At 41.0% G+C, this 21422-nt stretch overlaps 1 protein-coding gene across 3 annotated transcripts in view; it reads left to right on the top strand.

The window, feature by feature from the left end:
* Positions 1 to 21422, top strand: part of GLIS3 (GLIS family zinc finger 3) — a 491196-nt gene that overhangs the window by 433571 nt on the left and 36203 nt on the right. For all 3 annotated transcript variants that reach the window (XM_063609882.1, XM_055294333.2, XM_055294332.2), the window contains one exon: positions 3919 to 4087. In XM_063609882.1, coding sequence (XP_063465952.1) covers positions 3919 to 4087 — 169 coding nt within the window. The remainder of the gene's footprint in view (positions 1 to 3918; positions 4088 to 21422) is intronic.

Here is a 21422-nt window from a genome sequence, read left to right on the forward strand (position 1 = left end):
AGTTTTTCCTTTTGCAAATGACATTACAGTTTTACTCTAAGGCGGAGATTTTCTTCCTGAGGTTAAAAATCACTTGGCAAAACCTGAACATTTGTCTGGAACCATATGTTGTGGTGGGAAAGTCTGTATGAAGTCAGCAGGTATTCAGACTTAAAACATTAATAGAGATTAGCACCTGCCTGGTGCAGAGTAGGTGCTGGAAAATTGTGTTTGGAAGAATGAATGAATAAAAGAATATTCCTAGACTGTAGTAATAAAGATTGAATTCTGGATGCTGACTGTGATATGGTCACAAATTCCTAGAAGTCAGGGTAAGTAAAAGAGCATTTCCTATGCCACAGTGGATAATTGGCAGAGACCAAGGACAATTCTGTTGAAGACACAGCTCTCTGACTCCAGAGTGTTGTCCATTTTTTTTGAAGGGTATGTGAGATGGGGATTGCATAGATGTTGGAAAGCATGCTTGTGTCTGTTGTAACTTCCTCCAAATTTCTGGTCATCATCTTGGTCACAAGCAACGTCTACAGTGAGCAGTCATGGCCTGGACTTGGCATGCAAAGTGCTGTCATGTAGACACTGACTTACAGGCTTCTACTAGCTTGTAATTGCACCTTCTCACCAGAAGTAAGATTTTCCTGTACTATAGAAAATAAAGGCAAGTCATAGACCTTGTTTTCCAGAGAAGTGATTTCCTACACCCTAGATAAGAAGGACATTTTCCAAGTCCAGAGTTTAAATTGAACCCTAAAGCCCTCCCTTTCTTGTTCTCATGGGGCCCTAAAAGAGGACCACTGCCCATTTCTGTCCCCTTCACCAGCCATAGCATTCAAGGGAAGGGCTATGGATGTGGGCTTGACTGGTGGTCAGTCAACACCAGTTGACGTGGGCTTGACTGGCAGTCAGTCAACACCAACAAAGCTGGAGGGCATATTCTGGAGCCCTCAGCCCTATACCTAGCCCTATACCTAGGTGGTGTGCCCCACCTAGCATCCCCTTCACCACCTGTTTCTAGTGGCCTTTGCTAATGCACCAGCCATAGCGTGGTAGCACCTCTCCTCAACTGCACCATGTCCCTGTGGCTTTCTGCCCTGAGGCTTCTCTGATACCCTGATGTTGGGCATCTGTGAGAACATTTAGCCACTCTGGTACATGTGCCCCTCAAAGTGTGAGCAAATTAATCTTGACCAATGGGGCAACCGTCAACAGATGAAGAATAGCAGTTGGTGGATAAATGTTCCTTTCTGTCCCTGCCCTACTCACTGAGCCCCAAGATTCCATGGGCATTTATATCTCGTTCATCTTTGTTTACTTAATGAACATGAACTGATGCTGTTTGGAGATACCAGGCACCAAGGATGTCTTGTTTCCTGTCCCAGGACCTAGCTTCATGTCTGCCAAACGATAGGTACCCCATACATATTTGTGGAATAATTGCCTGCTAAGAGAAGAATAAAAAGAACACAGTTAACTCTGCATATAGAGCAAATGTAATAAAGTAAGTAGAAAAAGGTAGAGGACATCACAGAAAAAAGCTCACTAGTATAAACTGTCATAATACAGTTGAGTGTGGTCAGTTGTCTGGTTTGGCCAGAGCTTAGGGTGCATTGTGGGGCCACAAATAAGACAGTGCGTTAAAGTGCTTTTAACACTGTCCGATGATTTATACTAATAGGTCTTGGTATTTTGGTAAAATCGTTTTCTAGAGGTCTGCTCCCTTCACTAAATTAGTTTCCCCAAGGGCAGGAACCCACATATAGTAGAGTATCAGGCATGTAATAGATACTTAATCCACATGGAATATAAAAATAATGGCTGAATGATAGATGGGCGAACAGATGGATGATGAACAGGTGGATGATGGATGGTTTTTCCTGGCTGTTAAATCGGATGAAAGAGAGATCCGAAACCAGGCTTAACTCTGAGCGAGTGGCAAGCTACAAATAATCCCCAATTTCCCAGCCTATGTCATTGTAGCTAATGCCAAGTATAGCTAATATAGACCTCTGAGAAGCAGCACACTTTCTGTTGAACCCTAGAGTAGAGCACAGAGTGTGCACACCAAGTTTTCTTGTTGCCCATTGGGTTATAAACAGCAGGGGCAATGTTTCCCTTGTGATAAACACAGGCACATACATACAAAAAAACCTCCGGGAAAAAATAAATACTGGGTGCATTCAGCAACTACAACAAAATAAATAGGAGAACTCACATTTCTACACTGAAGCAGAAAAAAAAAAAGTTAGCTGTGTTTTCACAGTATCTCTGTGACCTTTATTATTCCGTTAGACTTTGCAATAGTATATAAAACACCAAGCTCCATGCTGACAAACACCAGTTTTGAAACTATTGCCACAGTCAATCCAAACAGCCTTCTCCCCTGGGTAAAATTATTATTTGGAATACAAGCAGAATTGTGGTTCCCTGAGCTAGCTGAGCATAAATGAGGTTAGTGATTCATAAGGTGACTCTAGCGAGTTTGCAGATGTGCAACTTGTATGGAAGCTGACGCACACAACAGAAGCTCAGCCTTGCCTTTCTGAGCTGGTAAGCATTTTCAGGCCTCACCACCTCTTCGGAGGACTGTGGTAGGTACAGGCTTCTGAGGACAAGAGTTAACCTGACAGAATGCTGATTTACCAGAAATAAACCCTTCAAATCAGATCACACCCTTGTCAGTAGCTTTTTGAGCGGGAAGATGGTAATTCTGCCTCTTCGCATGTTCCTTGAAATACTTGAACTCTTGTTCCATTGGATTAAGCTTTTGGGGGCTAGGTCATCTAGGGTACTTATTCTATCCTGGAGAGGTTGGGGAAAAGTGGTACTGGTATAAAAATACAGCTCCCTGAACTTTTAAACCCTCAAATCTTTTCGATAATGTGGCTTCTCTTTCTTAATCCTGAACCTGATTTATTTTTTTTAAAAATCCATTTATTCTTTGATATTAGTAGAGTAAGTTCAAAAAGAACAGAAATGGGTATGGAGCTCAGCAGAACTTTGTACAAAGAAGGAAGTTAAAGAGAGTCAGCCTAATGCTGCTGCTATGATTGCAGCATAATGAGATGTCTACGGAGTAGGTCCCAGACACTGAGGGAACCTTTCTGATAGACTGTGAAAGTGACAAGCCCCAGTTTCTTCTGTGACATCGTACCAATTAGCTGATCTAAATGGGCACACATTCACGTTTGAGGTCACATACCGTTCTCGAAGGCTAGGCTGCCCATACGAATGGGACTGTAACTCACTCTCTGTGTCATAATGGGCAACAGTGGGGGAAGATCCCAAAGCTGTGTTTTCGTAGTTTGAGAGGCTCCTCTTTGATGAAGTCCAAGTATATTCATCACAACCTCAGGAAAAATGCCCTAGGTTAGTTAGACTCTAACGTTAAAAGGGTACAGGATCCTATGTTCATGCTAGGATCAGGGAAGCTCCAGTTCTCATTACATTGATTTAGCAGTGACAGAGAGGGATCCCAGCTGACCTACCGTGGCTCACTGCAGCAGTGAGAAGAAGAAGAAGGCCTGTGCTGTGCCCTTCTCAGTCAGCTGACCAAATATTCTGTTACCTGACTCTCATCCCCTGTGACTGAAAAGTGCTAATACAGAGACCTCGGCACAGGCAAACAGTACAAGATTGACTAATTATACAGTGTCCAGACAGGGAACTGGCACGGCATGGCAGCACTTAGGAGACAGACCATGAACGTCAGCCTGAAGCGAGCCAAACGTGAGCTCCGGAGGAACCTGTTCCACCACGAAAATAAAAGCTGTGTGTACCCAAGAAGGGGAGAACTGTTCCCTGAAAACCACTGAGAGAAAAACAAACAAGCCCCTCAAATATGCTTGCTGTCAGGCTTCGGTATTTAAAAAATGTGGGCTTCCTTTGGGGCACGGTCTCATGTTTGTTCTCCCTTGATTTCAGCTCCCATTTTCTCCAGCAATTATTCAAGCCGAAGTGGAACAGCTGCTGGGGCCGTACCACCCCCACATCCTGTCAGTCACCCTTCTCCAGGACATAATGTACAGGGGAGCCCTCACAACCCCTCCTCCCAGTTACCTCCACTCACAGCTGTGGACGCAGGAGCTGAGAGGTAAGGCCATCTGTCTCTCTCTCCTAATAGGTGTCGCCGCCAAACCTCCCTTCACGGAGAAGTGCTTTGACAGTTGCTGAATTTTATTAATAATCCGTTGGTGGGTTGAGTTACCCAAAGGTGACATTTTAAAAGTACATACACAAAGCACGTGGACCAAATGTCTCATTATCTGTTTCATTTTTCCACGGGAAAACAAATGAAATGATACTGGCAATAGCCAGCCGAAGTTTCAGATGCTGGAAACACACCAGAATTTCCCTGTCTTTTTACCTTTCCTCGGTCTGTTTCAGAGACCCAATTTTAAGGTAATGTATGTGCAGGTCGAAACACTTCCCGATGTCAGATGGTGCCCTCACCACATAAATCAATACTGTTAGGGCACAGGATTTTATATAGGCTGCTCATTGAATACTTTATATTAATATCTGTCTCATAAAGGACTTCTGGGAGAAAATTTTTAAACAACCATGATCTTCATGATATTTTTACTATTGAATTCTTTACTGGCCCCAGAGGCCTTTCGAGGCCCTTCATACTTCTGTTTCCCAATCTCTTGCGTGCTTCTGTGGACCACAAACCAAAATAAGAGTCTGCATCTCTTGCTTCTCCATCTCCTTCCCCTTTTGTGGAGCAGGCTCTAATGAACTTCTCTTGCCCAAGGGCAAGTGTATGGCTGCATCAGTACAGGTAGCTTTGGAGGGAGGTTGGATGCTTCAGTCCTCTCTAAGCTGTCCAACGCACCTCTTGTCACCTCTCTCCACTTGTCATCTGGCTTGAGTTGACCTACCTGTTTACTCCCAGACATCCAGAGGAGAAAAGTTCTCGCAGGAACCCTGCGCAAGCTTGGAGGGGTGGGCAATTGTTGCACAAAATAATGGGTTGAATAGGCAGCAGGAATAAAAGTTTTGTATCTTTGATTTCACCAGCAATCTCTGGTTCCATCATTGTTGGCCTGACCTATGAGTTTGGTAATATGTGGTTTTAATTCTGATAAACTATATATTTTATTGTTTATGACTTTCTTCCTTTATTAATATTATTTTGTTTAATGAACGTCTGTTGAATACCTTCTATGTGTCAGACACTGTGTTGGATGCTGGAGTCCAAAAAGTTATTAAAACATGCTCCTGCCCTTACAGGTTTGAATGGTGAGGACAGGCATTCAAAGGAAGTATAATAAGGCTGTTTGGTTAAATGATGTAATAGACATACCACAGGAGCCTAAAGAGGATGTCTCTAAATCTGTCTCAGGGAATGAGGGGAAGAAAGACACAGTGATGTAGGCATTGAAGGAAGACTAAGGCTTTTCCTGGATGCCTCAATGGGGCACAGCATCCCAGGCAGCAAGAAGAACATATGCAAGATGTGAGGAACAGAGAGGACACCGTCAGGGAAGGTCTCAATAGCTTGGGATGACAGCATCCAGGCATACATGGCTGATGAAGTCAGATAATATTAGGTTGGCTCATGCGGAATTGTGTATTTGATGCTAAGGAATTTGCCCCTTATCCTGCTAGGAGTGAAGAACCATTATAGGCTCTTTGTTAAGAGAGAAACACAATGAGATTGACATTACAGCAAAAGAATTCAGGTCACAAGATAGTTGAGTAACTGAACCTGGAAGGAGAGACGGGAAAAACAAGGAGAAGAATATTGCAGGAGTCCTTGTAAGCAATATGGTGACTTGAAGCAAGGCAAAGCAGTGAGGATGGAGAATTTATTCAAGAGCAATTATTTAGGAGACAGAATTACTAATCATTAATACATATGTGGAGCAAAGAGGTGGGACCAAAATTCATTTATAAGTTTTATCCCCTAGACACCCAGATTGTGTCATTAATAGAAACTGAAAAATACAAAAAGAGTGTGGTAGTGTGGAGGAAAAAACAGTATTGAGTGGAGGAGAAGGGGAAGAAGAGGGAATAATAAACTGACTTTAGGAGTTTGAACTTTAGGTGATTATAAAAGACCCATGTGGATATGTCTGACTGGCAATTAGAAATATGAATCAGAAGATGTTGGACTTTTTCAAAACAGTTCTATGCACAAGGTAAAGTGTAAACAAATCATTAGCCTCCTCCCACAAGTTCTGTCAGCAAAGCAGCACAAATGATAACCATCCATTAAGTTCACAGACATTGGAGACAGAAAATCTTTTCTTCCACTTATCTGATATATTCCTATAAATTAAGATTTTTTTTTTTAAAAAAAGCATTTTATGTAGTTTTCTGTTGGGTTCTAAATGATATTAGCCATGGACTTTTCATCATCTCATTTCATTCTGCCTGGCTGAGAATCCTACTCCACGATGTCGTGAAGCTCAAGAATGATCAATTGGAACCTCCCTTCACTGCACCTCCTTATCGATAGTCATAACAACTCTTAACAAGAATATAAGACAAAAACAATCATTGAGTCTCCTTTTTGTACACAGCCTTTAAAAGAATACATGTAGGAACAGATTTCACTTATTATCAGAGTCAAAGACAACAATATCACAACTCAAATGCCTGAAATTTGCATCCCAGTTCTGACAGTTGCTGACTGTTTGGCTGTAGGCAAGTTCCTCCTGCTGCTTGAGGTTTGCGTGTTTGTCTTTTTTTAACATTTTATTTTGTATTTTTTATTCCTCCTTTTGAAAGTTTGTAACATATAAAGAATGGCAAGAATAGTACAATGAATACCCATGCATGTACCCTGCATTCATATTCACCCATTGTCGATATTTTGCCTTTCCTCCCTCCCTCCCTTCCTTCCTTCTCTTTCTTTCCCTCTCTTTCTCTTTCTTTCTTTCTGTCTCTTTCTCTCTCTCTCTGACTTTGGGGATTCTTTGTTTTCCTGCCTGTTGTTGCAGAACCATTTGACAGATGGTTGCAGGTATCACTGAGCTTTACTCCTAATTACTTCAGTAGGGATCTCCTAAGAAGGACATTCTCCTACATAAACCCAATATAATAATCATACTCGGGAAATTTAACATTGATATAATACTATTCTCTAATAGTTACTTGCTATTCAGATTTCCCAAATTTGGTGAATAATGTTTTCTATAGCCGGAGATTTTTGTTTGTTTTCCTTTTTGTGATTCAGGGATCTAATAGGGATCTCACAGGGCATTTAATTTTTATTTCTTTTTCGTCTTCTTGAATCTAATGAAGTTCTCCAGCTTTTTATTGTTATTATTATTGTCTTTCAGGACATTGACAGTTTTTGAAGAACTCAGGACATTTATTTTACACAGTGTTCCAGGGTTCCATGGTTTGGATTTGTGTAATTGTTTTATCCTAAACAGATTCATTGTAAATATTTTTGGTGGGAATACCACATAGATGATGTGGTGTTTCTTAGCTTTTTTGAGATTTAGATTGCACCTTATGGGGAATTAGGATTAAATAAACCAAGTAGGTAAAGTGCCTAGTAAGTTATACGGCATGAAACAGGCCTCTCATAGCTGTGGATACTAACATCAAGACAGGCAGCTTTGGCATAGCTGAGTGATTCAGTTTGGAAGTCAGAGGATGTTGTTAAATGATCATAGGGGTTGATAATGTAAATAATCACGGAAGGGGAAATGGAGAGGAAGGAGGTACTTTATATGATGGGAGAATGAAATGGACATTTGCACTTTGTGGTTTTGCCTTGCTGCTATATTCTCCGCTACTGGATGTGTGCCCCATCCCTTGCCTTCCCAGCTGGAGTGGGCAAGTGTGAGTATGGCATGTTCTGTCTTCCAATCAGGTTTGGAAAGGAAGATGACTTGAAACAGCCCTGACTTACTCACCAGGTTTGCATTAGTGTCCAGCATAAAAACACTAAGAGGAAATGTGCTTACCTTCCGCTTTTGGTTTGTATATCTTTGCCTCTGTTTGCCTGGGAAATCCCCCAGTAAAAACTCCAGCAGTTTTCTTAACGGAAATAGGTTTATCACACTCTGCGATTTTTAGTGGGAAACTGGCATCTTTTCCTGCTTGCGGGCATTGATTCATCATTTACTTAGCTTTCACATGCTAAAAAAAAATGGGCTGAGTCACTGTAAGAAGTCAGGAAAGGTCCACCACATCTACCCAGTTAGCATCAAGTTCTTTGATCCTTACCATCATAAAATAAAATAAATGCAAGTTCTCTCAATCTGACAAGGTTCCATTTTTATTTTGAAATATTATCTGAATGACACATTATTTCAGTGATTTAAGCAGCACACCACATCACCTAATGTTGATCTAACTTATTACGGGAAGTGGTGTTGTACTATGGCGTGTTGAATGAGCCAGTGGTACTTTATGACAGTGGCTTCCCACGAGAGGAACTCAGCGTCTTTGGAAATGTTAATGCATTGAGTTTCATAGTATGTCTGTTAGACCAGAGAAAACAAAAATATTGATGGGAGTCTCTTTTTGAAATGCAGAAATCTTACACTTCCAAGAATAAATCCTCTGAGTTTGTGTTGCTCATCTTTTTCAAGAGAATGTCAGCTGCCTCTCTTCATTCTGAAGAAGGCCACAAACGGTGCACTTTGTCGTGCAGGTTAATAGAGCTGAAGGAGGCCTGTGGATTGACCACAGTGGAGAGGCTTATGAAGAGCTTCCCATGAGCCCATGGCTGAGCCAGAAAAGACTGAAAAGGAAGTGTAAATATAAGGAAGAAAAAAACAAAGTGTTTTTTCTGTTCTCTTACTCAACAATAATCAACACAAAACGCTTCTGTGACCAAATGTGTGGGGGTTTTTCCCCAACCCACTAAGTATGCAATCAATTCTGCAGTAGACACCAGCTGGGTGTCCTCTAATTGCAACCTATCCTCACTCTCTCTACTTGGAGAGACTGTCAGATTCCACAGGTTGAGGACACAGTTCCACAGGACTGCCCCCTACTTCTGATGCCAGTTGCAAGACCTGGGTTATTTTGCCTGTACATATGACTAACTGACTATAAATAAGGATTTCCACAGCCCCTTCTTCTGGTTCTATTAATTTGCTGGAGCAGTTCATGGAACTCAGGGAAACACTTACATTTACTGGTTTATTATAAAGGACATTATAAAGGATACCAATGAAAAGATGTATAGGTCAAGGCATATGGGAGGGGACACAGAACCTCCATGCCCTCTCCAGGCATACCACCCTCCAGGAACCTCCGTGTGTTCAGCTATCCGGAAGCTCTCTGAACCCAGTCCTTTTGGATTTTTATGGAGACTTCATTACATAGGCATGATTGATTAAATCATTGGCCATTGGTAATCAGTTTACTCTTTGTCCCCTCTTCCCTCAGAGTTTTGGAGTTGAGGCTGAAAGTCAACCCTCTAATCCTGTCTTGGTCTCTCCAGTGGCCACTCTCATTCTTTCAGGTAGCCAGAGGCTGCCAGCCATCAGTCAACTAATTAGCATACAAAAAGACACTATCACTTTGAAGATTCCAAAGATTTCAGAAGTTGTATGCCAGGAATGGGGAGGAAGACCAAATATACATTTCATAATATCACAGAAAGAAGGGATGTGTAGTCTCTTTGGAGAGTATTCAATCTAGTATGTGAATCAGCAGCAGAAAATATGAGGAACAATTATCTTTGAGAAGTAGTCAAAGCACCTTTACCAAATAAGGAATGCCAATTTTTTTAGTCTCTATGGAGTACTGGGAAGGCTTACTCTTTTCACCCATAATGTATTATTTCAGATATGGCGTTGCTAGAATTCCAGGTACTTTCATACATATATGATCTTTCTAGGCGTTTCAGTAATTTGCATAAGTAACTTTGACTTCTTTTTATTTTATTTTTTATCTTTATTTTAGTTTATTTTTATGCAAATTTATGGGGCATATGATGTGAAATTTTGTTACTGTATGTAATGCATAGTGATCAAGTTAAGGTATTTAGGATGTCCAACAACCAAGTACAATACGTTTTTTATTTAACTATAGTTACCTTATTCTGTTACCAGACATTGAATTTATTCCTTCTATTTAACTGATGATCATATGGTTTTTTGCCCCCATTCTCTTGATATTATATATCCCATTTATTGATTTGTATGTGTTGAATCATCCTTGCTTCCCTAGTATAAATCGCACTTATGCTGTTGGATTTGGTTTGCTGGTATTTTATTGAGGATTTTTGTGTCTATGTTTATCAGGGATATTGGCCTGCAGTTTTATTTTTATTGTTATCATTGTTGTGTGTGACTTTGTCTGGTTTGGGTATCAGGGTGATGTTGGCCTCATGGAATGACTGTGGGAGGATTCCGTCTTCAATTTTTTGGAATAGTTTCCAGAGGATTGGAATTAGTTTTCTGTACATTTGGTAGAATTTTGCTGTGAATCTGTCTGGTCCTGGGCCTTTCTTTTGGGAAGACTTTTTAATACTGATCCCATCTCATTATGCATTATTGGTCTGTTCAGGTTTTTTATTTCTTCCTTATTCAGTCTTGGTAGATTGTATGTTTATCAATTTTATTTATATGTTCATATAACCAGCTTTTTGTTTTGTTGCTTCTTTGTATATTTTTTAGTTTCTATTTCATTTTGTTCTGCTCATATCTTTATTGTTTTCTTCTGCTAATCTGGGGTTTGGTTTGTTCCTCCTTTTCTAGTTCTTCGAGGTACGTTTTTAGATTGTTTATTTGTAATCTTTCTACCTTTTTGATATAAGCATTTATTGCTACGAACTTCCCTTTTAGCACTGCTTTTGCTGTATCCCACAGGTTTGGGGACTGATATAGTTTGGCTGTGTGTCCCCACCCAGATCTCATCTTGAATTGTATTCCCATAATTCCCACGTGTTGTGGGAGGGACCTGTTGGGAGATAATTGAATCATCAGGATGGTTTCCCCCATACTGTTCTCTTGGTAGTGCATAAGTCTCATGAGATCTGAGGGTTTTGTCAGGGGTTTCTGTCTTTGTGTCTTCCTCATTCTCTTTGCCTGCTGCCATCCATGTAAAACGGGAGTTGCTCCTCCTTATGTTCCACCATGATTGTAAGGCTTCCCTAGCCACATGTAACTGTAAGTCCAATTAAACCTCTTTCTTTTGTAAATTGCCCAGTCTCGGGTATGTCTTTAACAGTAGCACGAAAACAGACTAATAAAGTAAATTGGTACTGGTAGAGTGGGGTCCTGCAGTAGATACCTGAAAATGAGGAAGCAACTTTGGGACTGCATAACAGACAGGGGTTGGAACAGTTTGGAGAGCTCAGAAGATAGGAAAATGTGGAAACATTTGGAATTTCCTAGAGACTTGTTGAATAGCTTCGCCCAAAATGCTGATAGAGATACAGACAATCAAGTAAAGGCTGAGGTAGTCCCAGATGGAAATGAGGAACTTGTTGGGAACTGGAGCAAAGGTGACTTGTTTGGTTTTAGCAAAGGTAGTGGTGGCATTTTTCCTCTGCACTAGAGATTTTTGGAACTTTGAACTTGAAAGAGCTGATTTATGGTGTCTAGCAGAAGAAATTCAAGTTCAGAGCAGCAAAGCATTCAGGAAGTGACTTGGGTGCTGTTAAAAGCATTCAATTTTAAAAAGGAAAGAGAGCATAAAAGTTTGAAAAATTTGCAGCCTGGCAATGCATTAGAAGAGAAAATCTCATTTTCTGGGGAGAAATTCAAGCTGGCTGCAGAAATTTGCATAAGTAACAAGGAGCCAAATGTTAACTCCCAAGACAATGGGGAAAATGTCTCCAGTGCATTTCAGAGGTCTTCACAGCAGCCCCTCTAGTCACAGGCCCCAAGGCCTAGGAGGAAAAAGTGGTCTCCAGGGCCTGGCCCAGGGTCCCTGTGCTGTGTGCAGCCTAGGGACTTGGTGCCCTGCGTCCCAGCCGCTCAAGCAATGGCTGAAAGGGGCCTGAAGCTCTGGCCATGGCTTCAGATGGTGCAAGCCCTAAGCCTTGGCAGCTTCCACGTGGCATTGAGCCTGCAGGTACACAGAAGTCAAGAATTGAGGTTTGGGAACGTCTGTCTAGATTTCAGAAGATGTGTCGAAATGCCTGGATACCCAGGCAGAAGTTTGCTGCAGGGGCACGGCTCTCATGAAGAACCTCTGCTAGAGCAATGCAAAAGGGAATTGTGGGGCTGGAGAGCCCACACACAGTCTCTACTGGGACACTGCCTAGTGGAGCTGTGAGAAGAGACTCACTGTCCTCCAGACCCCAGAATGGTAGATCCACCAATAGCTTGCACTGTGCGCCTGGAAAAGCCACAGATGCCCAATGCCAGCCCGTGAAAGCAGCCAGGAGGGAGGCTGTACCCTGCGAAGTCACAGGAGCGGAGCTGCCCAAGACCATGGGAACCCACCTCTTGCATCAGTGTGACCTGGATATGAGACATGCAGTCAAAGGAGATTATTTTGGAGCTTAAAGATTTGACTGCCCAACTGGATTTGGAAATTGCATATGCCCTGTAGCCCCTTTGTTTTGGCAACTCCTCCCATTTGGAATGGTTGTATTTACCCAGTGTCTGTATCCCCATTGTATCCAGGGAATAAGTAGCTTGCTTTTGATTTTACAGGCTCATATGTGGAAGAGACCTGCCTTGTCTCAGACGAGAATTTGGACTGTGGACTTTTGAGTTAATGCTGAAATGAGTTAAGACTTTGGGGAACTGTTAGGAAGGCATGATTGGTTTTGAAATGTGAGGACATGAAATTTGGCATGGGCCAGGGGTGGAATTACATGGTTTGGCTCTGTGTCCTCACCCAAATCTCATCTTGAATTGTATTCCCATAATTCCCACGTGTTGTGGGAGGGACCTGTTGGGGATAACTGAATCACTGGGGGTGGTTTCCCTCATGCTGTTCTCGTGGTAGTGAATAAGTCTCACAAGACCTGATGGTTTTATCAGGGGGTTCTGCTTTTGTATCTTCCTCATTCTCTTTGCCTTCTGCCATCCATGTAAGATGGGACTTGCTCCTCCTTACTTTCTGCCATGATTGTGAGGCTTCCTCAGCCACATGGAACTGTAAGTCCAATTAAACCTCTTTCTTTTGTAAATTGCCCAGTCTCAGGTATGTCTTTAACAGCAGCATGAAAATGGACTATATAATATAGGGATGTTGTATTTTCATTTTCACTTGTTTCAAGAAATTTTTTAATTTTCCTCTTAATTTTCTCTTTGGCCCAGTGGTCATCCAGGAGCACGTTGTTTAATTTCCATGTATTTGTATGGTCTCCAAAGTTCTTTCTGGTATTGAATTCTTGTTTTATTCCACCATAGCCTGAGAAGATATTTGATATGATTACAATTTAAAAAATTTGTTGAGACTCATTTTGTAGTCTCACAGGTATCATTTTCTAATTGATCATTGGGAATGTAATGTTGCTTGCTTGGGTGCTAAAGGGTCAAAGACAGCAACCATTTTCAATTCAATGGCTTTGCAATTCTGTAAAGTTCTTTAGCTCTACTCAAACCAGTCTGACTTATGACTTAGTTTCCTTTTTTCCGTGTCTTAATTCAGGCTTTGTTTCTATATAAAAACTTCCTTTTTCTTCCTATCCTTAACCAAGTGTTACCCAGCCTTTGGAGCTCAGTTTAGTTCTCAATGCAGGAAGCCTCTCCTCTCCTCTCACAGTTCGCAAAATCAAGTTCCCTTGATGAATCCCTTGGATCTTATCATCTGTTTCTTGTATATACTATTTACCAGATGTCTCCATGCTAAGTGAATTGTTCGCTTTTGGTGAGCAGGAACCTTAAGTTTCCTGGTGACCTCCGTACTGCCATGTACTGAGTAATGCAGTGAAAGGTCCTAAGGAAGGTTTGAGAAAGGTAAAAGACCAATGAGGGGAATGCCTACGAAGCAAGAAGTCATTGTCAAGTCCCAGTGTTTGTTTTGCCAGAAAGCAACAGTTCCCTTGATTTATTGATCAGAAGGGCAGTAGCCCTAATTCTGAAAGTTCTTCCCATCTTGTATAAGCTGCGTGCTTTGACACAATGCATAGTTTCTCTAATATATACATTCATGCACACACACACGTTGCTAGGAGTACCTTGCCAGCATCCATTTGTGGTTTCTCTACATTGCTTTCTTGAAATCTTGAATACTAGTTCCTGACACTCACCATTCTCACTTATTTGTATATGTATCATCTGAACAACTAAAAACTAAGCCTGTTGCTTTGCTGTTCTTTCCTCTCCAGGACTTTCTGAGTAATCAGGGATGTTGGTATCTTAAACCACTCAGCTTTTACACACGTACACACACACCCTAGATAATTTTTTCTCACTCTCTTTAATGTAGTATATGTGCAATAGTCATACACATCCTATCAAAGCATATGAAAATCTATCCCAGTACTAGAGGTTTATTTGTTTACTGTTGTTTTATTGTCTTTTGCTGGTGTTTATATACCAGGCCGTATGCTGGACACTGAGGCTATAGTGGCAAATAAGACCAACAGAAGCCTTGCCCTCTCAGAGTATTCAGTCTAATGGAAGACACCAAGCCAATAGGCAATCATAGTTTAGAGTATTATGAAGGGATGATATAGGGGCCTGTGGATGCATACAGAAAGAGCACATATACCCAAAATTGGGGAGAAAGGACTAGAGGAAGACATTTTTTCCTGAAAGCTGATAGCCTACAGGCAAGAAGACTATGTACAACAAGTGTTGTATACACAAGGTAAGGAGGAAGAGAGCCAGCAAGGGTGGAGCTTAGTGTAGAAATTAGGGAGTAACCTTATCAGCCACATTTAGGGGTTTGGGCTTTAACTTGAGGACAAGAAGTTGTGTGTTGGGCCAGTAAGGGGGATGTAGTGACCCTTGCATACATTCCAAATTTCTCCCTAGTCTGTTATCCACCCACAAAGAGTTCAGAATGTATTCTCTGCCTGATAGAAGAAAAAAGACAAAGAATTGAAAATGGTTCATCTTCAAATAGCCAAAGGCACTGTTTTGTACCTCCTGGACTAGTGAAACAGCACAGTAGGAGTTATGTTATTTTCCTTTTTAATACCATTTGTAAAGACAGTTTTGTCCCTTGCAATTTGAAGCTTGTATTTTATGTAGTCATGAACTACCAGGGTTTTGAAGAGTCACTAAGTGTCAAAAAAAAAAAAAAAATTACTTCTATTTTGAAGACAAAGTGATGAACATCTGAAAATTAGAGATCTAATCCAGCAATAACTTGGTCGCACTTGTCTCCGTTATATCTGAGAAAACTTGGATATGACTAAGAGTTTACTGCATGACTGCGTGTCACCTTATAGTTGCAATTTGTCCAGTGAGCACTGCTCTGTGGTCATTGATGCATATTAAGAGACTTTCTGACACATACAGAAGCATATCTAACTTAGAGAGTAACAAATAAACATAGGCAAGTAAGTTTGTCAATCTTGATCATTGGAATAGCTGAGAAAAGCCATAGTTAAAAGACAAATATAAGCCTCAAATAACCATTTTTATCAGCCTGCATATTGACATCCACGTCATCCTCTGGTAGAGTCCCCTCTGGGAGCTCACCTTGTGCCATGTCATCATGAACATCATTCTTTCTCTTTGGGCCACAGTATTTTTATGCAGAAGTCAAGCTGTTATCCTCATTTAGCATCCCATGAGAGGACCAGTTTCTCTCTAGAAAGGTAACTTCCACAGATATTCAAGATTAAGAGAGGTGGGGTCCAAAATCCACTCCCTACCCAACACATGTGCATGCACACGCATGCACACACACGCTCACACACACACACACACACACATACACAAGAATTGTTGACTGTAATAAAAGTTGTTCCTGATCTCAATGTTGTGAGCAGTACAGAGGCAGAAAATTCTGATATCCTATTTTCGATGGAGATGAAAGCTTTGGGTTTTAGATTAGAAAAGGTTGGTGGCCTTTCCCTATTTTGTTTTCTTTAAATCTATGGAAAGTTCCTGGTACTTCTCAATGTTTATTCCAGGGTAAAATGGCCAGCCAGTCTTTAAGCTTCTTAACTATTGAGGATCCACGGCCAAAGCCATGCTTCATCGTCTGTGGCAAATATCAGTTAGGTCATTGGCCTTTGGAATGAACTTTCTTCTCTTACTAATAACTTCTTAAATACACTCCCCTGATATGCTCCTGGAAGTCACACATACACTTACAAGGAAATAGATGACATAGGTTACTTTCTTTTTACCAGTCTAGTGATTGTGAATGGCTCCAGAAGAAAAGAAAAAGATAAAATAACAACAGCAAAAACAACAACAAAAAAACATTGCTGAACTGGCTTCTCCAACCTATCTATTTTTATGAACATAATTTTCAGTCTAATGTGTTTCTTGATAATGGGGAAAAATCAAGAGTTAAGTCTATATAGTTATCTTCAACTTACTGTTAAAAACCTAAAAAGCCTAGGAGTCAACTCGGATTCTTCCCTTTTCCCAAACACTCTCACATCTAATTCATCTGTAGGTCCTGTTGGCTCTATCTTCAAAATACATTTCAAGCGTAATCAACTCCACTCCTCCACCCTAGTTCAAGCCACTGTCCCCTCCCATCTTAAGCAAAATAGCCTCTAACTGGTCTCTCTACATCAAATCTTGTCTACGTATGCTCATGTACCCTCATCCCACCAGCACACACATGGCATTGCTCTACACCACAAGAGCTACCCTTTAAAATGTAAATGGAATAATCTCTTTTATGTTCACACCTCTCCCTGGTTAATACTTGGAATAAAATTCAAACTCCATTTTGTAGTGTACATGACCCTCTATGGTCTGGCCTCTGCTAAATTCACCTACTGTCAATTCCCTTGTTTAATCTGCTCCAGCCACACTGGCTTGTTGGAGTTTCTAGAAAACACTCACTAATCTTGCCTTGGGGACTTTGCACTTGCTGTTCCTGAAACCTGAAAGCCACTCTCATCAGAACCTCACATGACTTGTGCCTTCCTTTGTGGTGTCTGCTTAAATTGTACCTCTTCAGAAAGGCCCTTCTTGACTATCTAAAACTTTCCTTTCCCGCCTCCCGTTAATCTATTTTTTTTTTTTTTTTTGAGACAGAGTCTCGCTCTGTTGCCCAGGCTGGAGTGCAGTGGCGCGATCTCCGCTCACTGCAAGCTCCGCCTCCCGGATTCATGCCATTCTCCTGCCTCAGCATCCCGAGTAGCTGGCTCCCTTTACTCTTTAACTCTGCTTTAATTTTCCTTCATTGACTTCTCGCTCCCTGAAATTACACTGTTTGTTTACTGATTGCTTCTGTTAGACTACAGGGTCCCAGTCTCCTTGAGCACAGAGACTATGTCAGGTTGACGGCTACCTTGTGCAGAATGCTTACCCCTCAGTGCTAATAGGAGAAGCCTAAGGAATTTTGTGAAATGAACAAATGTGGATGGAAGCAAGAATACTACTCTCATTCCTTTGTTATTTCTGAGAGTGGTTACAGTATCCCAGAGCAGGCGATTGTTGTTCTTCCACCTCCACACTCTTCTTCGGGCCACTTCATGGGAAGGCAGGAGACATTGACGTGAGCCTCTGTGGGGCACTCTCCCAAGCAAACAGCTCCACTTGTGGTTTCGGTGTTTGTTATATCAGATTCTTATCCACGTATGTTTTATTTTGAAATGCACTGGTTCTTCATTTTAGATTAATTACAATCACATATCAAAAACTATTAGGATGCCTATAAAAGAAACCATTTTTTAAGTGCCAAGGAAGTCACTTGGCCTCCAAAAGCCAAATCAGCCATCTTTATTTTGTTTCCATATTCCAAACAAATCCACCTCATGTTAAGCCCAAGACGATGTTTTCTTAGTCCCCCTGGATTTTCAGTCAGGGAAGTGAGTCACGACAGTGATGAGAAAGGCTTAGGTGAAATAGAATTTCTCTTCTTGCAGCTTCTACTTTATTGCAATAGCATGAAGCAACAATGGAAGTCACACTAACTCATGATATTATTCCACCTTGTTAGTATGTTCTTGTCATATGCTGTTTCTGAAACAGCGAGTCATGTATAGTCAGAATTCTCAAAGCAAAAGCCCACAAGCCATTCTAGCCTGAGTCAAGACATCCACATATTCCAAAGTGCTTCCTCTCTGACATAGAATAGGCTGGTCAAAGGATTGCCTCTACTTAATCTTTTAAAGGTGTGATCTAGAACTCTGCATAGTCTTTTCCTTTCCTAAGTGGCGACAGTCAGGAGACTTAGCTGCTAAGAGATTATCTTTTTGCAAGTGAAGAACTGTGTTGATTGGTGGTAAGGAGAGTATTGAGGTGGGCAGAAACCAAGAGGTAAAGTTTGTTGGATGAACCTTTTGTGTTTGTGTCCTTTTCTGAGAAATAGTCTTTGGTTGCTTTTCTGTTTAGTTAGAAGGAGAAAAAAAATTTCTGTTTTACTCATCCTTCGCCTCAGAGAAAATCATTAGGCTCATTCTCTTGAATAGATATTCTCCCCTCAGAGCCAGAAGCTGTGCAAATATAATATCCAGCTGGACATTTGCACCAAGTGTGCAAATGTGTCATCTACCTGGGCAGAAGAATTGGCACCAAGTTGAGAACCAGGTCTGTGGAACCATGTTCAGCAGAGTAATTCTTCAGCAGCAATGACCTACATTTGTTAAATACTTATCTTCTCATAGAACTAGATAAGGTGCTGGAGATACACAATAGTAGCAAGTATCTGAGGGTTTATGCTCTCTTCATCTATAAGAGCCAAAAGCCCTTCACTAATTGTGAATTTTTAAAATATATGCTGTTTCCTCCCATTCATTTCTCTAGTCAAATGTTGAGTCTTATCTTTAAGAGAAGGTGCAGAAAATTCCTGCACCTGACATTCACTATATGAGGGAAAAAAAGCACATATGAACAGCACGTTATTAATGACTGAAGCATCACCCAGCCAGTTTCTTCTCAAATGTATGGATTATATTGACTTTTGACATCCTCTATGGTTGTGGCTTCCAAAGGTACCTGACCACACTTGGCAGGAGTACTGCGTTTAAAGTTGGTTCTCAGAGTTCTTCTGGTGTGTTCAAGAGACTAGTGTTTGCATTTTGAAACCATGAGAAGGATACTGGATAGTCCATTTTTTGTATGCCCATGCCTCCATTTCTCATGCTTAGACAAAAATAACACTCATTTTTTGTCTTGTTTCTCATCTGACATTCCCATTACACTCTCTTCTGAGTGTTTTTCTTTCATCTAATGCATTCTATTGTAAAGTAGATTGAACGCTATGCCTGACACCATACCGAACAAGAGAAAGATTCTTGCCTTTGCTACAGGACTATGAGTTAATCCCCTTGTTCTGACCCACTCAGAGAAACCCAAGAGATGATATCATTGCAGATTTTTTTTTCATAGTAGAATTTTTTACATCAAATGTCTAGGACCACTCTGGATAAATATTCTTCAGTTTAGTGCTTTTTTAAAGAGAGGATTTGGCAGAATCAGCCTTTCTTCCCTCTCTCCCCATGTCAGATTCTGAAATAGACAAACAACTGAGTCACAGCCAATTCTGCAGTCAGGATATTCCAGAAAACTCCTCTCTTGGTCCTGCATAATTCATTTCTCTGACATACCCGAGACATTCTCCCCTCCTCCCTTTTTCTTTCCACAGGGGAGAAACATTGCAGTGCTGTGGGTCCTATTTCAGCATTTCGAAGAAAAAAAAATAACACTTCTCTGCCTTGGGCATTGAGTACTTTGATTTTTTGACTTACAACTTGCTCCCTATACCCAGGAGGAGAAACTTTCCTCCAGAACACTCTGTCCTTTCTGTTTCTCACACTCACTCACTCATGATATATATGAGCATCCCCTTCAAAAAGTATTTGTGATCGTTTCTCCTACAGCCAACTTCAGAGACTTCATTTTGTCATGCTCGATGTAGGTTCAGGCAATCATTTTTGAGTCCTGGTCTTTTCCAACCCTATGAATTATTTGCAGTTAATATTGACCCAACCTCTCATAAGGAGCACCAAGCTCATCCAGGGGACAGATTCGGCTCTTGGACTATTTGGGGACAGAGTCCTCAGATGGACACAAAGCTCTTGCCCTGCCCCAGTCCTGCCCCAGTGGACAGTGTTGCAATTACCCACACTTCCCAGCGGCTGTTTCTTCTTTACTGAAAGCTGGTCTTGATTGTCTCAGAAGCCGAATTCAATTTGCAGTTCCCCCAGTAACGTGCTGTGATTCATTTGGGGACAAATCTGGATTGAACTGAGTCCAAGTGTCTCTTTTGTGAGACAGAAGGGAAGTATAAGTAGATACTATAGTCACCCAGATGAGTCAGCCAGGAATTCATGAAGTGATTCATAAATCGTTATAAAGACCACTAAAGTCTGCTAAAATGGAGTGCTGTCTGGCTATACAAAGTGGGGTATTATCATTGCGGGGTTTTTTTAGATGTTAAATCAGATGTGAAATCCTTAAAACTGGGCTTTTCTTTTTAAGTTTTGAAAAGGATTCCTTTCTTCCCCCTCTGCAGTTGGCCAACTGCTATAGCCATTTTTCATTGATTAGTTTTCACAGATGAATTTTAAAACCGCCACAGATGATACCCCACAATTCTTTGGGGAAATAAAAAATACCTCCCCAAATCCATCGTGGACTAGTTTATATCCATTATTTCTACTCCCTGGCAGCAAATCAATAATATTTTTCGTGTGAATACAATGAAACAAGCTGTTTTAATGAATCCTTCCTTCTTTGGGAGGTCTGTAGCTGCCATGGAAGAGATGGGGGGGAAGAAAAACTATCCAGAACACATACCAACTTTTAATCTAGATGATCATGTAAAAACATAAATTCCTTCTTTTCAAAGTGTTAACCCCCAAAGCAGTGCTAAAACACACAGTCCTGCATTGCTGGCTAGTACTGCTTGTGAGTACAGTACAAATGAAGAAAAGTAAGACATATTTATGACATGCTTGACTGGTAACACAATCTATTAGTAAATTCTGTTAAAGAAATAAATGTGTACATTGACAAAGAAATACTTTGGACTTACACACAGGGGAAAGAGCCCTACCCAAAAGGAGTTATCTAGTGAGAAGGACTACAGGTATATACTATGTTGTGCATGAGGAACTCCAGTTCAGGACTGAGCAAGGTCACCAAAGCACAGTGAGCCACACCTGCCATTGCTAGATTTCTTAAAGGTAGTATGTTGCCGACATGCCCTCCCACTAGCCCATGATAAAGATGGACATTTCAGATGCCCTCAGGAATCTTCATTCCCCTCTCACCCTGCCACTCATGATTGCTTTCCATCTCCACTAGAGAAGTCTTTCTTACCTTTATGACTTTAAGCAAATTATTTTACCTCATTGGGCATTTGTTTTTTCATCCAAATAAGATGGTGCTCCAGTGCCCTTTCCAGCTAAAACATTCTATAATTGTATGAATTTGTGGACTCAGGATACTCCATTG

Source organism: Symphalangus syndactylus, chromosome 9, assembly GCF_028878055.3.
Source record: "Symphalangus syndactylus isolate Jambi chromosome 9, NHGRI_mSymSyn1-v2.1_pri, whole genome shotgun sequence".
Classification (NCBI taxonomy): domain Eukaryota; kingdom Metazoa; phylum Chordata; class Mammalia; order Primates; family Hylobatidae; genus Symphalangus; species Symphalangus syndactylus.